This window comes from Cricetulus griseus, chromosome 2, assembly GCF_003668045.3.
Source record: "Cricetulus griseus strain 17A/GY chromosome 2, alternate assembly CriGri-PICRH-1.0, whole genome shotgun sequence".
Taxonomy (NCBI): domain Eukaryota; kingdom Metazoa; phylum Chordata; class Mammalia; order Rodentia; family Cricetidae; genus Cricetulus; species Cricetulus griseus.
The window spans coordinates 57,055,495-57,073,910 of record NC_048595.1 but is presented as its reverse complement, the minus strand read 5'-3'; the positions used below and the strand labels follow the sequence as shown (position 1 = coordinate 57,073,910).

General features: G+C 38.6%; 1 protein-coding gene across 10 annotated transcripts in view; it reads right to left on the bottom strand.

Moving 5' to 3' along the window:
- The window catches only part of Elavl2 (ELAV like RNA binding protein 2), a 130,888-nt gene that overhangs the window by 63,983 nt on the left and 48,489 nt on the right, over positions 1-18,416 (bottom strand). For 8 of the 10 annotated variants that reach the window (XM_027400404.2, XM_027400405.2, XM_027400406.2 and 5 more), the window contains exons 1-2: positions 6,648-6,751; positions 3,742-3,985 (exon numbers count right to left, since the gene is read on the bottom strand). In XM_027400404.2, coding sequence (XP_027256205.1) covers positions 3,742-3,985; positions 6,648-6,719 — 316 coding nt within the window. In that variant the 5' untranslated portion in view covers positions 6,720-6,751. Of the gene's footprint in view, positions 1-3,741; positions 3,986-6,647; positions 6,752-18,416 lie in introns of those variants that run through there. The other 2 variants (XM_027400408.2, XM_035439806.1) reach the window with 2 other exon arrangements.

Below are 18,416 nucleotides of genomic sequence, written 5' to 3'. Positions count from 1 at the left end.
TGTTATAATATTTTTGAAAATCAGTGTTCTGGCAGAATAAACAAGGATGAAAAACAGCTTTAAAATACTCAGGAAGTTAAGAATGAATTGGACTACAGTCCCCTAAAGGGTAGGAAACAACCTCTGGTTACCATTCAAAGTGTTAACTTAACTGTGGGTGATCAACACTTGCAAAGTCTCTGGGTGCCTGGAGTTTTTGTTTGCTTTGCATCTAGTCTTTTCTACTACTTGGCTTCTTAACTTACACTTTAGCACTGTGCTCATCATCTGAGCACAGGCATCATCACCGATCAAACTCCAAGAGGCAAGAACTTCAAGCTAAACTGCCTGGTAAGTGCTTGAATGATTTTAACAGCTTTTGTAGCTTTTAAAGCCCTTAGCAGCACCACATACCTGCAATCCCCAGCACTTGGGAAGCTGAGGCAGGATGGTGGCCAGTTCCAGAACAGCCCGGGCTCCATAGCAAAACACTATCTAAATGGAAAGGAAAGGGGAAAGTACAGTGTGACTATGATGCACACTGTGGGATTTCCTGGACTTGCTACTTGCTCTCTGAATAATTTTATCTTTATCTTCTCAGTAACTTTATTAGAAAACTTCAAGTGGAAATGTAAGAGTGATGTCTATCTGCAAATACTTATTTTATCTCACACTAAAATATTTTGGGCCTTCTGGTTTTATTTTATTTTTATTTATTATTATTTATTATTTCAAGGAGGGGCAAGTTCTAGACAGGGCTTCTCTGTATAGATCTCGCTGTCCTGGAATTCACTCTGTAGACCAGGCTGATGTTGAATTCAGAGATCTGCCTGCCTCAGACTCCCAAATGCTGGGATTAAAGGATCGAGCACCACACCTGGTTCAGATTTTATGCTTTTATTTGTTTTATTAGTTATTTAAAAGTTTGAAGTTTCGTACAATGCATTTTCATCATCTTTACCCCACTAAGTCTTCCCAGATCTACCCCTTGCCTTATCTATCCACCCAACTTTGTACCCTTTACTTACAAAAAACAAAAAAAAAACAAAAAAAAAACAAAAAAAAAAACCCTTCAAGACCAATATGTTTTGCCTAAAATATTCTTAAATGTATGGTCTTCCACTGGAGTGTAGTTGACTTAGAAGGGGCTACACTGATTTGTATTTTCTTAGCAGCTAACAATCGCAAATCATTCCACAGTTAGGGGTGGGACTGTGTGCCCAATTACCTTCTCCTGCTGGATTTGGTCTAGCTTGGGCTTGCACTAGTTTTGTGCTCCACTGTGAGTTCATATGCTTACCTGATATTTTAACAGAAACTATACTATCCTGGAAATCTCCATGATTGCAGGGACAATGAAGCAAAGGAACGCCAAGAATCAATTCCATTTCAACATCTAATTGTGTGTCTGAGGTAAGCCATGTGTTTCCATTACCACTGCTCACCACACTGAAGCCAAGGAGCACTAGATATGAAGACTGAAAACTCAAATTTACCCCATTATGCCACATAACAGCCCTGTAAAGGGTTTAGGGATGAATAAGATGATTCAACTCTGCTCAGGGATAAGATGTGGAAAATCCCCTAAGCTGTTTTCTGTGGCAAATGTCTAATATGAAAGATGGATGAGTTGTTTAATATTTTCACTTACCACTCCAGTATCATAAAAAAAGAAATGTGATTTTTACACACTATTCAAGCATCTTCATTCTATAATGGTAGGGTTGCCACTAAGCAATCGAACAAGAAATCACAGAAATTGATGTTATAGCCTGCACGCCATTTATCATACTTTAATACTTATTTCAAGTAGCCTAAAAAAATCCACAAGCAAAAAAATATTATTTTACTAAAAAACATTAAAGATAAAATCCACTATATGGGATAGAATTATTTCCTACCTTTTCCAACTTTTCAAAAACTCTATTAATTTGATATACTAGTAGTCCTCAGTTTGCAAATGAAACTTGCAAACGGCCAGGATATAGCTCAGTGACAGAACCTTGCCTACAGTGTTCATGGAGACCTTGGTTCAATCCCCAGTATGCACTCTTCCCAACACACACAGACAAAGGGCTGAAGGAAATGTGATCCCTTTTGAGTTTGAGTTTTCAACAACTAAAGAATCTTCCTGGCATATGGTGAACACAGAAGCAACATAATTAGCTAAAGACAGAATTATTCAGTATGTATTAGAGGCAATGGATTTCTTTTCAATCGAATGGGAATAGGTATCTGCAGTCTTCAATCTGTAGCTTCAGGGAACAGAACAGTGAGGCTAAACCACAGACTTTGGCTCCAGAAACTGAAGAGACGTTAGGAGAAAAAAAAAAAAAAAAAAAATGAGTGCCAGGGCCTTGATTACAGAGCTGCACAAAGTAGCAGCGCAACTAGTCCTAAATGGCCCCACTATGACCACTGCCCTCAATTGCAATTAACCAAAGACAAAGCCAGGACTAACATGTCCATGGTCACATGACCAGTTAAGCAATCAAACTCTAGCCCCATCCTTCACACTACTTTTAAGGAACATTTATTTACTCTTTTCAAATACTTAAGTCTGGCCAGGCAGTGGTGGCACCCGAACCTTTATTCCCAGCACTCCAGAGGCAGAGGCAGAGGCAGGTGGATCTCTCTGAGTTCAAGGCCAGCCTGGTCTACAGAGCGAGTTCCAGAAAAAAGACAGGGCAACACAGAGAAACCCTGTCATGAAATAACAAAAACAAAATAAAACAAAAAACTTAGTTTGATATGTTTGTTTATAAACTTCATAAAGCAATTGATGCTCCACCAAATTCCACAACATGAAGGCCCTACAAGGTCTATCTATACTTAATGTCATGGTTTTAGCATTTTAAAACAATTCTTATAGGAAATATTAACTCCTGTTCCAAGAAAATGCTCGATAAATAGGTTTGAGCTTAAATGAAAATTTACTCAAATTAAAAAAAAAAAAAGTATACTAACATTTTTCAAATACCTAGTAGTCAAATTAGGCCAAATGGGCCATCACTTAGACACAATTTCTCACCCTTTCCTCTTCATCTTTACAATAAAAAGGATGTTCATATACCACATATTCTTTCCCTGTTAAGGAATAGAACATAAAGTTCCATTATTCTCTAGTTCTATCAGTGCAATTGTTTAGAGACTGAAAATGTATTAGCCAGTCCATTATCATACATATTATAAGCGTAAAGACCAAGGCAACTTATAATGGAAGAATACTGTAAGTTTTTCCACCTCTTTCTAAAACAAAATATTCTCCTTATAGCTCACTGTTGAAATGCTGTTATGCTCAGAGGTACTGAAAAAGTAAAGGTTAACCTGAACGTTACTATCACATAATCAGTTTTCCAAAAGCACTATCCTTCATCCCAGAATATATTCAAAGTCCAGTTAAAATACATACTGCTATCTATGCATTGTGGCTCACACCTGCAATCTCAGCACTCAGTCAGCTAACATGGGACTGCCAGAATTCAAAGCCAGCATGGACTACATAGTGAGCTGCAAGCCAAACTGTACTACAGAGTGAGACCCTGCCTTTAAAAAAAACAGCAAGTAAAACAATAAAATCAGAGACAGCCCCTAAAAGCATTTTATGATTTAAAAAGAAACACTTAAAACTAGTTTCATATTGCTTACACAGTAACTGAAAATCTAATAGTTAAAGCTGAATGATTTATAAATACAAAGGTATTTTCTCATATTCTGACCCATGGGTCTTTAAATATCAAACATCTACATAAAATTGCATACCTGTTATTTTGTCTCTTACAAGCTTACAGGACTCTATCTCACCAATGCTCCCAAAAAGACTCTTGAGTTCCTCCTGGGTCATGTTCTGAGGAAGGTAGTTGACTATTAGGTTGGTCTTGCTGTCCTCCGTGTTCCCGGAGTCAACTGGTGAGGAGCAGTTGTTGTTTACAGTGGTTGGACCATTGGCTGTGTTATTGCAAGTTGGCCCATTAGACAGTTGTGTTTCCATGGCAGCAATTACCTGCTAAAAACAGAGAAAATAAGAAATGTCAGAATTCATATTTCACAAGCTATTATAGATTCCACCCAAGAGTTAACACTTGTCACTAAACACAAGTCGTTCTGCTGAGATTACAATAAAGCTTCAACAAAAAGTGCAACACCTACGCTAATTGTATTTCATATTAAGCTATTCAATTTAAGACTACAATTATACTTCCACATACATATCCCATACATGCATATAAGCACAATTTAAAACTTAAACATCTTCTAGACTCATATCCTGGGTCTAGTCATATACCCTCAACTCACCTGCAGTGTCCACAGAGGAAGCAATTTAATACCAAAGGGCACAGAACTGTGTTCTGACTAAAAATCATTCTAGAAAATAAAAATGCTTAACATGCTGCCAAAACAAAAGGAAAAAAAAATGGCATACTAACTCTGACAAGGATTCTTCAGTTTGTAAGAGTCAATTCTCTAAGACTGACAGGCATCCATTAACAAAATCAAGGAGCAAAGGTACTTTCAAAAATAAAATTTGTCAACATGTACTGTTTTGGTTACATACTGAAATGTTTTTGATTAACATTATTTTGTACCTCTAACAGTGGTAAGAAATAAGAAAATAGATGTTATATGTTCAGGAGTGAAAGGGTAAGTTAACTTGGGAGTAAAACTATGAATATTCTGTCTACATTTGTAGACTATTCAGCCATTCTTGTCAATTGGCAGCTGATGACTACTAACAAGTAATTGATCTATAGCATCAAAACAGAGTCCACAAACAATTCAGGATAATATTTTGCCTTGACTCTAATTTTAAGACCAAAAATGCATATCCAGTTCACCAAAGAAAAAATATAAATACACCAACTTCTCCAAACAGGCCAGCCTTGTGGTAAGGTGTCCATAACCAAATAGCAGATGAATAACAGAGTGGGGCGAAATTTCCTCAAAAGTTCCAACTATTCTAAAAATCATTTATTATACCATTTTAGATGTAGAACCTGATAGTCTTTGAACAAAAGAGCCACAAACCATAGCCCCCAAATTATCCAAAAGCATTTTCTAATAACTGTCCAACTTTGGACAGCCACGACCATGGGGGAATACAAACATCAAAGCATCAATGAAAAGATTACACTGTCTCATCCAATACACCTCTCAGCTCCCCAAAGAACTGCTCCAACCTGACAACTCCGACTGAGAGCATGCTCATTTTAGGAGGCTTTAACATAGGAAAGTCAAAAGAATCTGCTAAAAGAAAAAAGGCAAAGTAGAAGGAAAAAGATGGCTGATTATAAGGGAATGGGGAAAACATCTTTTCAAATTCAAATTGCCTAAGAAAAATAAAAGGGTACATCTATAAAATCTCTATTGCCAAGAGATGTTTACATAAGAAAGCAGCACCAGGCAGACTGGTCAACTGACCAGATCCAGAATAGTGAGGGACAAGAATCAGCGCTGTCAGGATAAAAACAGACTCAAGGCAGAGTAGTTAGGAAATAGTCAAACAACCTGTAACCTTTCGATAGTTTCATTTCTTTTCCAAAGAAACAAACATCCCCCCCTCAAGACTTTAATTACTTTTCTCAGGTAAGTATTCTCAGTGAATACTTAAGAAAATAAAGGGTAACAAATCAATCTTTGGATTTCTGTATTTAAAAAAAAATCAAAATATTTCAAGATACTATAATAGATAAATTACTTGAAAACAAGAAGGGAGGCTTCAGATTTTTTAATAAAAGTGTGACTGTTCCAGTTTGTGGGTTACTTATGAATTATCTTTTCACAGCAAAATTCTCATAGGGCTACCTCTGCTCAGCAACTATAAAAGCAATGAACTACAAGAGGAAAGTGGCCACAGTCTATTAAAATAAACCACCACTTAAAAGTAAGGCACAAAGTACAAGAACCCCAAATCTGAGATTCGGACTAGAGCTCATTGGGATGTCGTGTGAAATATAAATGTTCATTGACTGAAATTAACAGGGTTTAATAAGGATAGCAAACACTCTCACTTAATTGCACATTTATTTCCATGTTCAGGTGGCAAGAATGAGCTCCTAAGCCAACATTCAAGTGAACAGCTGCAGTAGGCTGTGTGCACTGAAAATCACAGCATCTCTCAGCTATAGGACCATCTGCTCTGAATAAAATGATACTAATGTGCTATATTTTCCAAATAATGCATATTCCATTGATAGGCTCAACACAACTGTTCACAGAATGCACAATCTTTCAACAGTTACTGGGCAAATAATTTTCAGCCAGATTTACAATTTCAAAATTTTTAGCATCAGGAATTGTAAATAACTTCAAAATGTAGTAACCAAAAAAATACATAGTAAACAGAATGTAAAGAATTATGGTAACTTAGTATTCAGACCATACCAAAACTTTTGTTTTTGTTTTTTTAAAAAAAGCTTGTCACTCTTTTGAGTCTGCACTAAATCCTAATTTCGATTAGTTCAGTTACATATAACAGCACGGTTCTGATCTACATGTACCACAAGGTTAAAATTGCAATGTGCTTTTAAATTCTTAATGATGGCCATACCATAGCAGGTAAGAATGATTAGTACGCCAAATTAAAGGTTCAAGTGTTTGGTATGGCCTCGGCACTTCTGCAACATGCTAAAAAAAAGTAGCCTACAGAATTTAAGAAAAATCCCACAGACCCCGGTCCAAGGCTCTGCTGCCCACGAACCGCTTCTAAGCAGAGAAGCCACATCACACAGTCTGACTGCCATGTTAGTTTGGAGTTGCCGTCTGCAATATGGACACAAAAAGTACCATACGTTAGAGTAGAGCAAGGTAATGCAACATGTCAGCTTGCACAGATTTACAGTGATTGTCTTCATATTCCCAGCACGTCCATGCAGTGGGGCTTAATTGAATTTGAGGCAATTCCAATCTAATCTTTCCAAATTTATTTTAACATGTAGTTTTCTTGCATAAATGTAAGTATTTATAATTAAAAGCCTGATTTTCAAACAATATTAACTAGTTATCTTGGCATCTATCTTTAAAAACTACCTTAAATTCCGTTTCAAAAAATTTTTAAATTAAATAAAATGAAAATACTACATGCAATCCTCTCTTATGAATGTGGGAGAAGGGAGGAAATGTGAATGAAATTTTAGTGAGAAAAGCAGTCAAGCGATTCGTAAGTGATTGCTTTGCATAAAAGCACACTCTCTCCTAAATATCAAAGGGGCACTAAGTGAAGCTGTATTTGCCCACACTGTTACATTATACTGCAAATGATCCTTAATCCTGGGACTTCAAATTAAAAGGGAATCAAAACCCCCTGTGGTTATTCTACCACTCCAGTGAAACTAGTCTCTACCAGTATCACCAAAAACAGTTCATATATACTAAGAGGCAGTAAACCAGCATCTTTCAATTGAAATAACTGGACAAATAAATAGCATTTTTTTTTGAGTAATGATTTTATAGGATGTCAGCTTTGTCCCTGAAACAAAATCAAGTGAATAATTTTATAATATGTAAATTGTGAACCCAGCATGCTTTGAAATTAGTGCTGCCATAAGGCCTCCAATAGCATTAATGGGCTGTTTATGCCTTACTTCACCTTGCCTGAAAGCTAAACAGAGCTATGATAGCGGTCCAAAAGTCAAAGTTTCCTTTTTAGCTTTACATCCACATGGTTAAAATGACCAACATAGCAACTGGAAGACCCAGGCTCAGAAACAATAATGAGCAAAGGAAGGCTGAAAAAAAAAATCCCCTTACATTTTAATAATTTCAAATTTTCAGCGTCAGAGTTAAAAGCCTGACTGTACATGATCCACATGAAATATAAACATGGAGTGGACGCTGGCATCTACGAAAGGACTTAAAGACTCCTTGTTGGATGCATGAAAATATTTTGCTGTTCTTCCTTTCTCCCACTGTAGCCAGAGAATTCAGTCAGACTCTGTGTTCTTAATTTACAATTCATCTTATAGTTAACCTGAGATAAGAGTAAAGTGCTTTATATCCATGAAATAGTTTCACAAGAGCCCAACTACAGAGCAGGACGACCACACCCAACAGGTTAAACCCAGATATAATGTAAGTCCAGGATACATTCAAGAGTTAATATCCAAATATCCTCCTTGCCTAAAATCACAGGTAAAACCAGATCTAATGGCCTCATCCCCTATATTCCATAGGAGACAACATTAACGAGCTGATGTATTGACACCCCTCCTTTCCAAGGCCCCAGGGATACAAACAGTCTCTACTGAACCAAATAAGCTGGGAAGGCTGCTGATGGAAAATGATTCCACTGCACTTTTACATTCCCAGCACCCAGACAGTCTCCCCGCTTGAGGCAGACACATACCTTTATGGGAAGTTATAAATAAGCTGCTCACATGGCCCTTACCTTTATGCTGGCCAACAATTCAGTTACTAAAAATGTAAAGCTACTTCCCCTTCACTTAAGGACAGGTGATTCTGCTCCACTCAATCTACCACAGACAACCCGGCTGTGCACTATTTATAGAACCCACTGGCTCTGAGGCTTTTCGGAAAGGAAAAAGGCCACATTCCAGTGAAACAGAGCCATTAATTTTAAGGCTCAAAAAAATAATGTTTTATATATGTTCGCCACTTGGTTTAGACATCAATTGTGCCAATTCAAACTGCTTTTCGTCCTGTTATACTCAGCTCAATAAAGTTATGAAAAGACACTTGCATAGATTAACCTAGGATATTCCATTCTTGCAGCAAGCTACAAGAGATAATGGTGAGGAACAGTGATGGCTGGGAGCATGGATCTCACAGGGGAAAGGAGGAAGGTAGCCTTTACCTTTTCATTGTTGTATAGTTTACCTACAACAGGCAGTAAAGCTTTATTTGATTGACCTTCCTCCCCACTTTGTTTCTTTCAATTATATGTACTTCATACTAACATTACTGGGTTCCTCAGCATATACAGGTTCTTACAACAGTGGAAACCTGAGATCAAAACACTTTATTTCTCCTCTCTGGCAACAGTAAGATGATGAGAAACTGGTCCACTGGTTCAGCTATGGTCTATCATGAGCTAAGTCCCAGGGTTTGATAACTACCACTACATTAAGCATTGGGGAATTAAGTAAAACTGATGTGGGCTCATACTTCCGCTGAAGAACCTAAGTTATTTACAGTCTGTCCAAGGGTCCTTCCTTATCCTCATTCACACTAACTTCTCCAGGAACCCTTTCCTAAACCATCAACAGCCACCTTCTGCCTGTCAAACCCAACACTAGATTTAATATAGACACTGAGCACTCTGCATCCTTTATTTTTATCAGCCTTGGACATCAGAGCCCTCCTTGTTCCTCAGACAAGCCCAGTGCCTTACTCTCTCATTCTGCTCATGAGCCTTCTCTAAAGTCATCTTGCGCCCTTTGAGGGATCCACACAAAGAAAGAACAAGAGGAATTTCTCCAAACCTTGGGGACTGAAAGGGTGAAGCACGGTGTCATTTATATGTGCAAATTTGATGTCTTGTTTCTCTATCCCATCAAAAGATCTCATAATATGCATAACAATGAAAGCATACTTTTCCCATTGGGTGCATCCCACCATACACACCCACCCACAGAAAGTCAAATTCCTGTTGCATGGCTCAGGAAACGAAACCATTTATCTTTGAAGAAACAGTTGTGTGATTCTGACCTCAAGAAACTGTGACTCCAACTGGCCAACTATAAAGTACGAAAGTCAAAACAAATCCTGAAACATTGAATAGGTAAGTTCCATGCCTTTATCCATTACAGTTATGGAGACAAACCATGTGAAATTTAGGGATCACTTAGCAAAACTGTCAGAAGCCAAGAGTAAATGCAGAAACAAAATAGATTTTGATGCAGAGGAATTCAGAAACCCACTATTCTTAAGTTACACGTCTTAAATGGTTTTAATTTGATACTGGCTAAGAATGCTAGGCAAATACAAATGATGTCTCTAAAAAGAATCATGGCTAGAGGCAAGGACAAGTATCTCTCTCAGACGAAAACATCCAGTTAGGATACAATGACCTTGGACTCCACACTCCCTTGGGACTAGAAGTTTAATACCTCCAAGGTACACACCACAAGGGCAGAATCGGTGTAGTGTCTTCCCTCTACATATTAAGACTTCCTCTAAACACCAAGTTCAAGTTACAAGGTGAAAAGAAGGCACCTGTCTCTAAAGTTTCAAAGATAAAGCTAGGGGGCAGTAGAATCCTGACCAAACACCTTCCTTTAGTGAACTCAGGGTAAGAAACTGGAAAGTAGGCAGTGATGTGCATGATGAGAGAAGAATAAGCAGCCTCAGGACAGATGGGGTCACCTGTCTGGGCGGTACCATGCCTGCAGTGAATGCTTTATCATCCCCCACTGAAATCATTACAATGACATGTCCATGATACATTGCTGGAATTATTGAAGTAAAGGAGAATAATCAACCAAGCTTTGAAACCAGAGATAACCCATGAGTTACAAGGATGAACAGTTAGTGTGTTCTCTATAAAGTTCTTGGCTTCATAGAATCCCCTGGATCATAATACCTCCATCAACTCTCTACCCAACTTTACATCACTTTATCTCATCGGCTCCCTGAATTCGTCAATCTCAGATTCAGATATTAGGCTTTAACATTAACAAAAGATGAACCAGATGCAGGAATACAAAAAGCAACTTTGCTTAGCAGCTAATACCATCTCTTGGCCTTGGCAGTTTCTACACACAAGCAAGTCTCTCTTGATGTCAGTCTGTAGGTTTGGAGTTCCAGAGCTGGCAGGATTAAAGGCTTTGGGGTTTATGGATTAAGACGAATACAGGGCCCCAAATCCTTCCTTTTGTTCTAAGCTTATTACAGTCAATCATGTTAGTCAACGAGAAAATAAAGATCCAATTAAAAAGATCTGCTCACCAGTCCCATCCTGCTCGTCCATTCAACAAACATCTTCATGCACCAACTAGGATCTAAGAGAAACTTAGGTACTTGAGGAACTGACTGAAAGAAGGAAGTACCAAGGTGCACACACAGAAAGGGAGATGTGTACACCAGAGCAAGAAGAAACACATATAGCAAAGTGCTATATTGGATAGAGAATGTGGAGATAATGGTGGTGGTCTCAAGTAATAAACAGCAGGTCTCATTGAGAAGACAGGCTTTGAGCCAAGGTTTCAAAGAAAAGTGACCTGGCTACTTCATGGGGAGAATAAAGTCTTCAAAATGTCCACATCTTACTCTCCCTTCAGTCTGCAAATATGCCATGCTACACAGCAAAGTGGAATTAAGGTTGCTAATCAAGTGATCTTATAAACATTAGATTATTTATATTATCCAGGTAAGTGTAGATTATAGGGCAAAACAGGGAAAATCACACTGTCCTAGAAGTCACAGCATCAGAAGGACCTCAAAGTCAGCCTCTAATGAGTAGAACAGATGAGGAAACATTATCCCTTAAAGCCTCCAGGGGGAAAACTTCATCTTGGCTGTCTCAGATCTACCTTGAATGGACTTCTGACTTACAGAGCTGTCAAACAGTGATGTGCATTGTGCTCTGCTACCTGTTACGTTACAGCAATTGGGATGTAACAGAAAATAACTATCCTCTCCACTAATCCAAGAAAAATATCCCAGGCAGGTCAAGTTAGGCTGCTGTGTAGAACAATAGGGAAGGAACTGCTAGAGAGAGAGTGAAAGGGAAAGAGAGGTCAAAGAGGTGATGAGGTCAGACTACATAGGGCCCAAGACCAATAGAAGAAAAGAAACCACAAAAAGGTTTCAGCCAAAAGAGTAGCATGATAACTGTGAAGATAACTGTGTGGGAAAACAGGAGGGCTCAGTAAGTGTGGAAGCAGTTAGGGTGGGCAAGCAAGGAGCTGCCACAGTAACCCAGGCACATAGGGATGACAGTGACTGACCAAGGTACCGTCAGGGGCAAACCATCAGATTCTGGATATGCTTAGGAGAAAGCACATAGCTCAAGGGCTACACTTAAATTATATCAGCAAACTGCTTAAATCCACCATTCTCCCCCCAAAAAAATTCAAAACAAAACAAAGTAGGTTTACATTTCAATGGCTTGCATTCAAATAAAGTACCAAAACATTTAGTATGTGTTAGGGACTAAGAATACAAGATGAATGAACAAAGAAAAGGTTTCTACATAGAGAGCAGGACCTTAAAGAGAAGGTATCTCAGGAAACCCAGCATAAAAACCAGGTATTAAATCAAGCTATTCTCTGCAAGTACTCTTTACAGTGGATTCTTCTCAAAAGAATTCAGTCTTCAATTCATTTAATAGCAAATGTAAAATCAACAAGCATTTCATTTTCAAGGTATAACTAAGGCTATGCAGCTTGGTTGCCCATGCCTGCAACCCTAGCATCACAGCTAAGCACAAGCACCAGGATGAGTTCAAATGCATCCTAGGCTACTTTGTGAGAACTGATCTAAAGCACCACCACCCCCAAAAAGTTGATTTGTATTATGAATCCATTTTAATCATTCAAAATTAAAAAACAAGAAAGATCTCAGTTTTCCCCCAAAAGTTTAAAAACTTTAAATGTCATTTTCTAAAGTGGAAGCACACTCTTCTTCAACAGGGCCATTTGCTCTGCTGTGGGATAGTAAAATGAAGTCATGGGTTAACTGGATCTTGGTTACAGCATGGAATATACTAAATCATTAACTTATTGTGATGAATCATTGCTACCTCATTCTTTCATCCCAACTTCAGTGGGCCTAATTAATTTCCAGCCATTATTTGGCTGCAGAACATAAAAGGGAACATGAGTATAATGAGAATAAAGTCAATTTCACCTTCAATTTCTGTAACAGGGTTGTTTCATATAGGCAGATAGATGTGAACTGCTAAATTACGACAGTTCACATAGTAATCAGCACAGAAATTGGATTAACTTCACATTCTTCTACAGAAATCACAGCTATCAGGAATTCCCTTAGGGTAGAAGACATTGTGAAAGGCTGATTGGAAATCCTCAAATTAATCCCAGTAGTTGAGTGTTTTCATAAGGTAGGCTAAAAACACGGTTCATCTGTAAGATAGAGACATTGAAATGATCTGTCATAATTGAGCCCCAGACCAGGTGGAGTACTTAATCTTAATGGGAATATGGAAGACGGAAAGCTTTCTTATGGACAAAAATGTCACTTTTTAACTCACAACTGTTAGAAAGGGCCACAGTTCTCCTTCTGGCCAGTTGGGGTAACATTTTACTTTTCACTGTCATTTAAAGGGACTTTGAAAAAAAAAGATGCTAAAGTTAGTGTTTAACCCCAAGCAGCTTATAACAAAATAAAGTATCTGAAATGTCAGCTGAGTCAACAAGTTATATGTTATTTTCTTAGTAATGCTGCAAGGTTACAAATATTTCTGTAGGACTTTAAAGAAACTAAGTATCCTAAGTATCGACAGTATCCTAGGACACATACAGCCTTACAATGCATCAATGAGTCATGGAGAACAGAACAATGTCCTCCCCCCTCTTCCTTGTCCATGGTGATCTATATACACCCTCTGACTCTGAAAGTGAACCATCTCACTTACTGGTATTTACCTATGTAACACTTTTCTTTTAAATTGTGTGAAGTCCCAAGGGGTATATGCATTCAACTTAGATATACAACTATGAATTACTTAGCAAGTTAAATTGGGGCATCTTCAAAACCAAGATTCATACCAAGAAAGTTATTTATCTCCTTTGGTTGCTCTCTCTGTTGCTCTCTCCCCTAATGACAATTTTCTTTAAAAACTACATCCCAGCTAGGGAAAAAAAAAAGGGGGGGGGCTTAAGTACATCTGTGACTTGTTATGGTCTAAAACTGCCCGTTATTTACTACATTTCAAAAATTGCAATTAAAATAGTATTTTTATTGGTAATTGCAATGAGGAGAATATGGAGGGAGGGTATACCAAAGACATTTCTAGTTAATCTGCTGCCTAAGGATGCACACAAGAGTTAAAGCTCAGAAGAGGCTAATGCTACATACCACAAAACAGGAAAACACTTCTTTGCCTCACACTTTACTGATCCCACACCACACAGGTACAGATATCCCTCTTAACAAGTCAAACAAGTCAAGGTCAGTGCCCAGTCAATATTCCTTATCATCTCATAGAGCAATGAATGGTTCTCAACTTTCCTAACACTGCAACCCTTGAATACAGTTCCTCATGTTGTGGTGACCCTCAGCTATAAAATTATTTTCATTACTACTTTATAACTGTAATTTTGGTACTGTCATGAATTGTAATGTAAGTATCTGTGTTTTCCAATGGTCTTTTGGGTGTCCAGTCCCACAGGTATCATAGAGCAAAGCTTTTCCACTTGCTTCTGTGGGCTTTTTACTTCCCATGCCATCTTCACATCAGTAGTTCTCTACTAGTTCACAGGGTTAAGATAGAACTTAACAGTGAGACAAAGGTGTGAGTGTCTATGTGAGGTATTCCTGTGTATAATCATATACAAACATAGTTCCAAAAGTTACTGAGAATGGATCTATCTCCTGGTGACTGTAAGGAGTGAAAGAAGGTCAGATGCAATTGAAGATTCCTTGAACCTAAGAAAATTTTCTGAGACTGAACCACGAATACATTTAAGTCATCCATATTCTGGGAAGAGAGAAAGGGGGGGTAGTAAAAGTGCCAACTTTCTTTAAAAGCTTTTGTTATGTACAAATATTAAGCAGATAATATGTCAAAGCACTTTACAAACTAAAGTGCTTAATGAGTATGAGGCTGTTATCATTATCATTAGACAAAGGAAAATGCTTCTTGAAAATGCTATCATAGAAAATTTGCCAGTCTTCTGAGTTAAGGCGTAGATAACCCCTCTTGCACCCCTCAACATCTAAATGGGCAACAAGAATTTCAGAAGACTCATACTAAATAGGAACACTGTGGTGTGGACAGAAAGTTCTTTTCCTAATCATGACTGCCGTCTCCTGTCCTGGGCCTCTGAAACAGATGCTATGTTAAACTACATTTAGCACAGTCACAAACGGTGACTAAGAAAGATGGGAATTTTTACTTAAATTGCTGCAATTTTTAACCCCAGATCTCCAAACACTATATTTAAAAATATAGGGTGCCAATAGTCCAAGCATTTCACATCTGAATTACAGCCTCATCTATTTTAATTTACCATACTTATAAAACTATATGCCCTCCTACCTCCTTTAAAAAAAAGAAAAGAGCACTTGGCTTCCATCCTTCCCACCTGGGTCTTTTCACCCTCAACTGCCAGACTCTGAGAACTTCAACACTCAGAATTCACCGCCCACTCTGCTTCTTTCACAAATAAGGGCTTCATGGATGAGCCAACCATCTTCTGCTTCTGCTTGGAAGTAGAGACATACACTCTAGAACTCAGACAGAATGTGCACATCATATGGTGCTGAAGGGGGGCATTCAGTCAGGGAAATGGTCCAGACACACAAGGCCACTCGGTTCCCTTCATCATGTCTCTTCCATCAAGACCATCAACTCAACTTGAATTTAAACATGATTTTTATAAGCCTGAATTAACTGTGGTTTTGAGGTGTTTAATTAAAAGAAAAATAAGGAATTCTGCATCCTCCACAGGATTTGCATAATTTTGGTATAAAAAGTTTGTTAGAATAATGGGACTGCCTTTTGTAGAAATCAATGAATCTTTTGACTGAAACAGGGAAAAGAGTAAGAAAAAAAGCTATCATTTATTGACTACTTATTCTATGCCAGATAATTTAAAGATAAAATTTCATTTGCTCTTCATATGCAGTATGAGCATGTGTGCATGTTCCGGCTTAAGTGTGTGTGGGGGGGGGATATGATCCTCAATTTACAAATGACAGGGGTGGGGCATAATACAGAAGGAAGCTAAGCCTTGTCCTTGCTGGGAATGTGTTGTACACTAAGTGATCCATACCCCTATCCCTCCTCTTACTTTCTAGTTTGAGATAAGGTCTATTTTAAGTTGAACGGGCTGCCCTTTAACTCATACTATAGCATAGGCCACCCTTGTACTTATGATCCTCTTGGCTCAGTCTCCCAAAGAACTAGGACTACAGGCTGTACAACCAAGCCCAGCTATAAATGAGGATTGCAAGTACATAGACACAATGAATGCTGAAAAAAAAAAAAAAAAAAAAAAAAAAAAAAAAAAAAAACTTGAAACCAGGGTCAGGAGGCCATCAAAAGCTCCTAACTACTGTTTACTTCTGCACTTGCCCCATCTGCCATCACCTTCCAATCCCCAGCTACACAGAGCTTCCCCCAAATAGTCAGCAGCCCACAAACATCTCTTTGCAAGGCTTTTGCTGACTCCATGCTGCCTACAAAGCAACATCTCAGCTCCCCAACAACTAGCCCTGTTCCCACCTATCGCATGCCCACCGCTCCCATGGAACACAATAAACTCTTATAGAATCCCCAGTAGTCCCACCTACTCCCTGTCTGTTTCCACTGGTACTCAACCTCTCTTTTTCATTGCAGCATCCTCACTACCTTTCTTCTGGGTAAAAGGAACATCAGTCTAAGAAGAGGGGGATACACTGCCTCCAGAAAGTATTCTGAGAAACACTGAACTAGGCCAGATAATTATCCATCCAGTGCTTCTAGAGCTCCATTCCTCTAGCATACACCTTACACGAATTTGTTTTCTTGTCATAAGCACAAAAAGTTACACAAAGCAGACAAATGGCCATGAAGGAAACCAAACACTCACCTATTTAACTATGTAGGCTTACATTCCTTGCCAAGAGGAAGATTTCCCATGGTAGCCTCATGTACCTGCATGAGTCAAAGTCATCTTAGATTGCCTATAAAGGAGAGGCTGCCATTGGCACATCATGTAGCACAATGTTTTACTCTTTTAGCTTTTTGAATGGCCTACCACCCAGCTCCCAAATAAATCACACACTCAGAAGCTTATTCTTACTTATGAATGCCCGGCCTTAGCTTGGCTTGTTTCTTTTCAGCTTTTCTTAAATTATCCCATCTATCTTTTGCCTCTGGGCTTTCATCTTTCTCTATTCCTGTATATATTTGTTTCTTACTATGTGGTTTGCTAGGTAGTGAGGTGGATGGCCCCTGGAGTTCTCCTCCTTCCCTCTTGTTCGTTCTCCCTTTTTTCCAGATTTCTCCTCATATTTATCTGCTCTGCCTGCCAACCCTGCCTACTTCTCTCTCCTGCCTCCCTGTTGGCATTCAACTCATTAGACCATCAGGTGTTTTAGACAGGCACAGTAACACAGCTTCACAGCGTTAAACAAATGTAACACAAACAAAAGCAACACACCTTAAAATAATATTCCCCAACACCATCACAAATTTTTTTCAGGATACAACTACTATTCAGTATCAACTCAAGCTTCTAGTTGAAGCAACATTAACAACAAACACCTAGCTGTAAGGTTTCACTAGAACAATGAACCTCGCTAACCAGGGGGAAAGACAAGTGTACGTGTGTCATATTGTCATCACATCTCAGTTCAAAATAAGCAGGTCTCAAAGATACATAAATAAAACCAAAACTACGTGTGACGTTTATACCCCTATTCTTTCCCCAAGATCTGCTGTATAAAAGAATAGGAAAGGTACTTAAAGTCAGAAAGCCATTTCCCTGACCCACTGGATATATCAGGCACTGTGCCAGATGGGAATAACAGAGGTGCACAAAACATGAACATTCAAACCCCCCACCCTTCCTGAGTAGCCTTGAATCCCAAGGAGTCAAAGGCATACAAGAGAACCCTCCAGAACTCACAGCCATTCTGGCTGGCCTATGCTGAATGGTTTACTTAGAAGAAGATAAAAGGGAAACATCACCTGCTGCTATGGAAACTACCTCTACCTTAAACAAGGGAGTTTAAACCTGTATGTGAGCAAAAAGAAATGAGGCATTTGCTTCCCAATGTTTAAAGTGCTGGAGACTGCACATAGCATTCACAGTACAGTTAGCATTAAACTAGATTTCTGCCTATTATCAAAGTTTGAAATGACAAACACAGGCTCCTGAGTAGTCATTCCCAGTTACAATTTTATCTTATGTAAAGTAAAAGTTTCTCTAAAAGAATTCCGGTAGAACAGTAGACTGACCATGCAAACCATTGGTAGTAACAGTTTTTCATTGCTGACAAGACTTTCAGAAGGAGCCACTGCACACCAGGTGATATGCTAGTTCTAGAGTGGTTATGGCTGTAATCTCTTCCAAACCAGCCTTGAAGGAAAATTCCCACCATCTCCTACTACTTGAATCTGGGAAGGCTTGACAAAAGGGAGCCTAACCATCCTTCTGAAGAGAACTGTCTCTCCAACCTCACCTCATAATATTCGCTTTCTTTGTAAACAGTGGAGACACTCCTTTGAAAGACTTGATGTTGAATGACAACCTCTAGTTAAAAGTTAATGTCACAGGAGCATACCATTTTTGTAAATCTATTGCCCCACC